At 37.1% G+C, this 8729-nt stretch overlaps 1 protein-coding gene across 1 annotated transcript; it reads left to right on the top strand.

Moving 5' to 3' along the window:
- The first annotated feature begins 631 nt into the window (after positions 1-631).
- On the top strand, positions 632-7814 carry LOC138314511 (uncharacterized). Its single transcript, XM_069254872.1, has 5 exons — positions 632-783; positions 3449-3567; positions 4325-4778; positions 5029-5186; positions 5557-7814. Exons 2-5 carry the CDS (start codon positions 3469-3471, stop codon positions 6826-6828), a joined length of 1983 nt encoding a protein of 660 aa, XP_069110973.1. The 5' UTR covers positions 632-783; positions 3449-3468; the 3' UTR covers positions 6829-7814.
- Positions 7815-8729: the final 915 nt, after the last annotated feature.

Raw genomic sequence — 8729 nt, forward strand, 5'->3', positions numbered from 1 at the left:
GCCGCCATTTTGTCATGACGTCATCAAATCCTGACATCTAATCACAACTGTGCAATAAATTTCCAGCGAAAGAAAAGCATTCAAGGTTGCTCTGTCTTTCCATATTACAGAATTAGCTCCCCTTTCGGATAGGTATTGATGGCGACTTCATCATTTTATGAGCGGAAAAATACGTCGTCTTCACTGACGTTACCCTCACAAAACATTACCTAATTTTCAACACTCCCTACCCGCAAGGGCAGACAACTCTATAATATATAACAGCAGATTACTACAATAGTAACACATGCCAAACAGTACACACGTGACTTGATATCAGGCGGATTGTGTGATTAATGGTTTTGTACGAGCTGAATTATCTTAAATGGTCAGTATAACAAAGGTGCCTAAACATAGCGCCGTATATCATCACAGAAGATCTGTGATAACTGCTCGTGGTTCATCACGTTATCTTACCATTACGCAATGTAAGCCAGCAATTCATGTTTTCGAACAATTACTATTAGCATGATTCCAAATGCAAAATAAAAACCACATGCACCATGGTATATAATTAAGGTCTAAGTATAAATGGAATAACTCGATGACCTTACACCACGTGATGTATATTCAAGGTCACACTTCTCGCTATAACAATAACAACAAACAACCAGCGTTTGGTTTTTCGAAAATTAGCCGTAATTCTCGGAATTCCCGGGGCTCTACCTTTAAGATATAAATGTTTGGTATATACCCGTTATTTCCACCATTGGCGTCACGCTGTGTAGAACGTAGCACATGAAGGTAAGTGGAGGTTAGAGAGACAAGTGTTTTCTTGTTTAACACAGTGAAATACAGTGCCTTAAATAATCACTCGTACAGATTTTTATCCCTTTTTGCCCTATAGTCACTAATTTAAGGTTGTACTCCTCTGAAAAGTCAAAATTTTCTTGTATTAATCTTTTTTTCTCATACAGATTTTTTGAAATAGTAGTTCATGCCATAAAAGAAAACGGAAGAAAAACACATGTCCGTGTGTTCGTTTTTGAGCTATTGTCACACATATACCTAGTTGACAAAATATTGGATCTGATGGAAATTTTGCCGTTTTGACCATATACACAAGGGATTTAAGCCATAATTTCCTAATAAGGTGTTTCATATGTATGGATGTTTGTAGAACTTATTTTCCAGTAGTCTTCTTTAAAAATATACAAGTTTTGGATTAGTAAGACTAATATTTTTTCTCAGAATAAAAACATATGCTACCCCTACACCTTAATTTTGAGCTACAAAATTCACCATTTTCAGCCATTTTTGCCAAATTGAACCCTTTATAGAAAACGTTATGGTATTGAACTTTTGTTACTATTTTGCATATCAACAAGGAAAGGGTTGTTCTTTCTAAATCAGGCAGAAAAATGGGGGGTCCGCGAGCTTACTTTTTTGTCCCATTGTAATATCTGTTAGTTTTCAGTATTTTAAAGTAAAAAAATAAAAGTGCTAAAATGACCATTAAATGTAAAAATGAAATGACAAAAGGGTATCATTTCACACATTAATGCTCAATAGTTTAATTACCACGAACCCAGTAAAGATTTGCAGCAAAAATTAGCTTGATACAGCTTAAAATACTGCCGCAGTGATGATTTAAGTAAAAACAATTTCAGTAAAAAATGGTAAAACTGTGTCTCTACTCAAAGCGAAAAAAGACACAATTTTAAAATGGCCGCCAAAAAATCTACTAAAAATATTAATATAATCATTTTAATCTATGGTTATCTCTGAATTTCAGGTCAAACTGACCCGAACAAGTTTTCAAGTAAATTCAGGTCAAAATGTTCACATGAAATTTAGCTCAATATTTCAGGTCAACTTTTTAACCATATGAATTTACTTTTTCGCCTTGACCTCCAGTTTTGTCCTGCTAAAAACTATTTCTAGATCTTTATCCAACCCAGCAAGGCTTCCTCGCCCTGCAGTTTGCTCAAATGTTCATGAAATAAACACTGAACAATAGTTTGGTTTATCATTACAAAGGAATACTATTTTCTGATTTTTTTTTTTAGCAAAGGTGAGCTAAAATAAAGCCATATTTGCCATGGGTATTAAAAGTTAGCTCAATACATCTCCAATTCCAAATGAAAGAATCCAACAATATCTTTAAATCTAGAAATTATACCAAAAAATCCCATGGATCTCAAGATTTCTTTAAAATCCTTATTCAAAATAAATGGAGGGGTGTTTGATTATGACTAGGATTTCGAGTTACTACGAATACTAAACAAGAAATTGTCAATGGAGAATTTGACGGGTTTTTTTACCAACAAGGAGTTAACAATTTATTTAACAATTTATTTAGTTAGCCATTTATGCCAGTATAAATATTAGGTTTCTAGGCCCTCTAGATCTTAACAAGAAGTCAGTAGAAGATTTTGTGTTTTTTGGACCTGTGAGCATAAATATAGGTCATGGTCAATCATATTATCAAATTTAGAAGGCATTTGTGTCAACATGCAACAGACTTAATATTAGGCATCTAGGCCTTCTAGAACTTCAGAAGAAGATTTTTTCATTGATTTTTTTTCCGAAAAAGTTGCACCTTTGAACTTTGACCCTTATTTTACAGAAAAGTGTTAAGTTAGTTACTTGTTCCGTTTTTTATTCTACATGACATAACCAAAACAGAAAGAGATATTTAAAGTTTAAAACCGGAAATGAGGTCATATCAATGCTGCTGTCACACATTACTCATGCCCTACGATATAGTGACATGTTCTTTGGTTCATCTTGGAGATCATTTAAATACAACTTTCTGTGAGGTCAAATAATAAAAACGAAACAAACACAATAGGTCTTTTTCAGCCACGAGTGAATAGACTTAACTACAAAGGTTACAATTTAGAATTTCACACCTTATTTTGACAACTAATTTTAATCTTTTTAAAAATAGTCTATAATACTCAATATACATTGTATGCTCTGACTGGCCGAAAAGGAGACAATTATCTATTTCCTGTGGGAGTGTCCTAAAGCACAATTTTAGAGTGATTTTGAAAAACTCTATCAATAAAGAAACAATTGATTTTGAAAAACTCTATCAATAAAGAAACAATTTTTTTTGAATATTCAACCAAATTGGGATATATAACAGGATTGATAATACAATATTACTCTATATTAAACGCTATATTTATTGTAGTAGATGCTTACAAAATTTACTAAATGTTTTTTTTAATAATTATTAAAATTATGAGAAATTTACATTATGCCAATATACCGTTGTCACCCTCGTTATACAGCCAATTCTGTCGAATAGATTGTAACATTGAACATCAATGTATATTTTATCCATTATGTCGCTTCACTGTAACTGTTAAAAAATACTCACAATAAAAAAGATTTTTCATTTTATGTTTTTAGTCTGCTTTATGACCAAATATTAATTAATTACTTCATGTTTCTAAAGGAAAGCTGCTTGGCTGATTCATGATCATGGAGATAGCTCAACAAGTCCGAAACATTCAGATCCGGGAGAACCTATTTTTAGTCAAGAATCATCTGCTCAGCGCATTCCATTTCATACGGGTAAGGAATAAATATAACACGCATTCTTCTTTGTTTATCGCTCAGAAAAACGGGGGTAGCACATTTACCTCACTATCATGTGACCAGGTAGGGTTTGTAGCTCGGTATCTTTTGCAGCATGTCCAGGTTAGCACTGTAAAATGAAATTAAATTAGCAAGGTGTCATAGCACCACATACCACAGCCTAAATACACACTTCCCACACTTGGCATCCCCGTGGAAGAATAATTAATAAGCGAGTTTTCTTAACCAGCCAACTGGGTAACATATTTGTGCCGACAACCTGAGCAATCAACATCCGGAACAAAGATAGAGGTCAAATGTGAATATTTACATCTCCGGGATTGAGACATGTTCCTTAACAATATAAAACAGTTATTACTGTAACCCAACTTATTTTACCTAATTAACCTTCTAATATGCCAGGTTTGTTGGTGGAGGAGAGCCGGAGTACTCGGAGAAAAACTACCGGACAGCGGTCAGTTGCCAGGTACTGACCACTTGCCGGTAGTTTTTCTTCATGTACTTCGGTTTTCCTCCACCAACAAACCTGGCACGTCATTACATGATCTTGGCTGTTAATAGGACGATAAACTGATAAAACCAAAAACTTCTAATATGGTCCTACTTTATTAAGGAAAGACATAACTTTTCATTGAGTGCTTTATAGATGAATTACCGAAAGCGATTCGTCGAGAGTTGAAAATATTCTTTAAATTCTGTTTTATATTCATGGTTATTATAATTTTATTTTTAGAAATATGTTATATATCTGCTGACGTCATTTGAGCCTACTGTGCGACCGGGTCAACCGAGGTCATCTGACATCGGGGTCGACTCCATCTGTCTGGAATGGGACGGAGTAGAATCACATGACGTCACTCATTATGAGATCAGGATGAAATTAACAGCTGACAACTCGTGGAGCAAGAAAGTTGTTTCAACACAGGACAGAACGCCGTCGTACCGTGCCAGAGACCTTGTACAGAACACTGGATATGAGTTTATGACGAGGGCTGTCTACAGCGACGGTCGTACCAGCGAGTTCGGCATTAAAAGTGTGGAAATAAAAACGAAATGTTCCGAGCTTCAGACTCTTCTCAAAGTCTGCCGACAGATTGATGACGGTCCTCCTAGTGTTCACAAGCTGCCGCTTGAGGAATTCAGGGAATCTGAAGACAACATCTTAAAAACAAGGAAATATGTTTTTGGTAAATCTTGTTAATTTTATCCCTAAAACAAATATGTTACTACTTCATTTTTAAACGTTTGACATCGATATGAGTACATTCTAGTAAAGTCAAAGACATAATCTCACCCCCCCAAATGCACTAATCCATATTAATATTTGTTACATTTTTTTGTAAACACTATTTCAAAATTTACCGTAAACGTGCAATATTCCTATCCATGCTGTGTTTTGTATCGGAACGTTTTATTGATGACGTTGGTACTGTACAGGGACGTCGACCTGTAAGCGGGAGAAAACCATACTGTTGGTAGGCCCTACAAAGGCAGGGAAGAGTACTCTAACGGAGGGCCTGGTCAACTATAGTCTGGGGGTGTCATGGGAGGACAACTTCCGATTCACCATCACTGACGAATTACCTACCAACAAGGTAAACAGAGAGTAGATTAGGTTAAGTGTTTTTTGGTGTGTTTTTTTACTTTTGATTTACGGTTGTTTAACAGCCAGGGTCGTTTCAGTATGTGCCAAATTAGAGACGGGAGTGTTACGTATTAGGAGAAAAATCGTCTCCATATTGGCATTATCTGGCAACTACCCAACTCTGTTGTCGAACTCCAAACCCAGTGGAAGGGTAGTGGTAGTATGTTGGGGCACCGTAACTACTCGGTCACTGCGACCCCTTAGCAAAGCAAAAAACCTAAATCCAATACCAACGGGCTATCGAATAAAACATAAATTTAAGAAAAAATCACCACAATAAATTTCTAGTGTTTTGATTATTTGTTTTTTGTCTTCATCAGGTTTCACACACCGAGTGGATCACCTGCTACAAAGTACACCCTATTATGGAATCTTGCGAGTTCATTTTGAACATCATCGACACACCAAGTTTCCATGACGAATCCGCGTCAACCGAACTTATTCAGCGCCTCAAAACGTTCTTATCCGGTGATGGTCCAAAGGGCCTTAATCGTGGAATTGATGCCGTGTGCTTCGTCTTGCCGGCCAATCCGACCGAGACTTCCGGTGCAGACACATATTTGCGCGAACTTTTCGACAGCATTGTGGCTATTGGCGGCAGGAATATCGTAGAGAACATCATACCAACGCTAACATTTGCTGATGGAAAAGATCCGTTGATGTTAGACCACCTCTTAGCAGCTGGCATTACAACACAGTCTTACTTTGTCTTCAACCTCTCCACACTCTTCCCTCCCTACACAAAGGACGACCAGTTAGGAAAAACCTTATGGCAGTTCAGATCCAGAGGATATGAGGAATTTTTAGGGCATCTGCCGAACCTGAAGCCATGTCGAGTTAAGGAGAACCAACCATCTAAACCCCAAACAAATCCAAGCGATCAGCAAGCGATGATGACACAACTTCAAGGAAACCGACTGCAGATCGATGTTAAACTAATGGATCTGGCGACAGTGAAATCGGATAGAGACACAGTGAAAAAGTTTGCTGTAGACATTGGTCTTAACAAGTCCTTTTCATATGACGAACACGTGTATCACCAGGAAAAAATCCCCCTTGATCCAGGTACACACGTTACAAACTGCATCCTGTGCCATACTACATGCCACTATCCCTGCTCAATACCAGATAATGCTGGGAAAATAGGCTGTGCCGCAATGAACAATGGAAACTGTACAGTGTGCCACCAAAAGTGCGTCTGGCACATGCACAGGAATGACACATTCAGGATAGAAACGAAGGTCACAACCGTCACAAGAACATACGAAGGACTCAAAGCCAAGTATGAGTTCGGCACGACCGACTCTGTACCAGCTGATGATATGCTGGTAGCTATCAAACGGGCGTTCGTATCATTACTAGAGGACGTGATCGCTTTAATTTCCAAAACAGTACAATCCAGCAACGACTTGCAAGGCATCCACAACACCGAAAAAGATTTCATCGAGCTTATGATAAACACGGAAGAACAGGAGAAGAGAGCTGGGTTTGAGAAACGCTTGGAACTTCTTCGCGCTATCCGCAACAACTCGACAGTATCTGTTTCCGACCCCAACACGTGGCTTCGTGATATGGGCTTCAACGACTGGTAGACAAACGATAGGACGGGATCTGGGCTTCAACAACTGATCTACAAACGATAGGGCGTGATCTGGGCTTCAACAACTGATCGACAAACGATAGGACGGGATCTAGGCTTCAACAACTGATCGACAAACGATAGGACGGGATCTGGGCTTCAACGACAGGTAGACAAAAGATGTGACATGATCTGGGTTTCAATGACAGGTGGACAAACGATAGGGCGGGATCTGGGCTTCAACAACAGGTAGACAAACGATATGGCGGGATCTGGGCTTCAACGACAGGTAGACAAAAGATGTGACATGATCTGGGCTTCAACGACAGGTAGACAAACGATGTGACATGATCTGGGTTTCAATGACAGGTAGACAAACGATGTGACATGATACGGGCTTCAACGATAGGTAGACAAAAGATGTGACATGATCTGGGCTTCAACGACAGGTAGACAAACGATGTGACATGATCTGGGTTTCAATGACAGGTGGACAAACGATAGGGCGGGATCTGGGCTTCAACAACAGGTAGACAAACGATGTGGCGGGATCTGGGCTTCAACGACAGGTAGACAAAAGATGTGACATGATCTGGGCTTCAACGACAGGTAGACAAACGATGTGACATGATCTGGGTTTCAACGACAGGTAGACAAAAGATGTGACATGATCTGGGCTTCAACGACAGGTAGACAAACGATGTGACATGATATGGGCTTCAACGATAGGTAGACAAACGATAGGGGGGCTGTTAATGATGCGACATAACAAAAGTAATAGAAACATTTGTGTGTATGGCTTTAAAGCATAACGAACATACTGTGACTTTATTGTATAAAACTTTGAAGAATGGTGGATAGAAATCTAGATTTTACATAATTTTAGATTTTGTAACATATATTAATCACTATCTATTTAGAGTTACGTATCTTTTACTTCTATTTTAATACAATCCATTTATATACTTTACTTAACATATGTATTCGAGATTGCATGTTCACAATTATACTAATCAGGATCATTATATAATTAGTATGAATTACTTTGTTTCCGATTGATAACGTTAGATACGGATTATACTTGTTATAATCGTGTGATGGTAATATGAAGTGGTCTCTATTTAACATTGGCGTATATTGATCTCCTCTTTGTCGCTATGTTAATTAGTGGGGTATTATGTATCAACGGTTCTATGATGTACCGTACTTTTTGCTTTCGTACTTTCAAAATCAGGCATTTTATGTGATTTTTTACAATGGGTTTTTTTTTAATCAATAAATGTACAGTATATTTTTTGTTTGCAGAGAAATAGATAGAGATAAGAGTGTGTAAAACCCTTGTCTAAACCCAGCATGTGCTTGTGATATAAAATTAATTTCATCTGCTAATTTAGTGAGACTATTGTTATGATAGAAGTGAATAACTTCTATCCTAAGCACGAAACTAGAGTAATAGCTCTGTAATTATGTGTTATTGTGTTTGCCACCTTTGTTTTTATATATAGGCTTAATTATGCCAATAGTCTAATCTGTTGGAACTAGACCTGTGTTAAGTATAATGTTAAAATTTTTCGAATATATTGGAAGAAATGTGTGTAAAGTATGTTTCATATATTCATTAACAATGCCATCAATACCACTAGCTTTTTTATTAAATTTATTTACAGCGTCTTAAATCTCATCGTCGCTTATGTCTCCGTTTAAAATTGGATATGTACATGTGTATTATCGGTTACTTCGTCAATTAGGAACTCTTCATCTTCTTCAAAGTCGTTATTGTTAAGTGTTTTTAATTATTCAAAGAGTTCCTGAATAGTTAGATCAGCTTTGTTAACAGTTTCATTACCTGCTAGCTTATTGAAAATATTCCAAAGATATATACTGGATCATATTTTGAAGAATGAAGAGTTTCTT

Source organism: Argopecten irradians, chromosome 2, assembly GCF_041381155.1.
Source record: "Argopecten irradians isolate NY chromosome 2, Ai_NY, whole genome shotgun sequence".
NCBI lineage: Eukaryota > Metazoa > Mollusca > Bivalvia > Pectinida > Pectinidae > Argopecten > Argopecten irradians.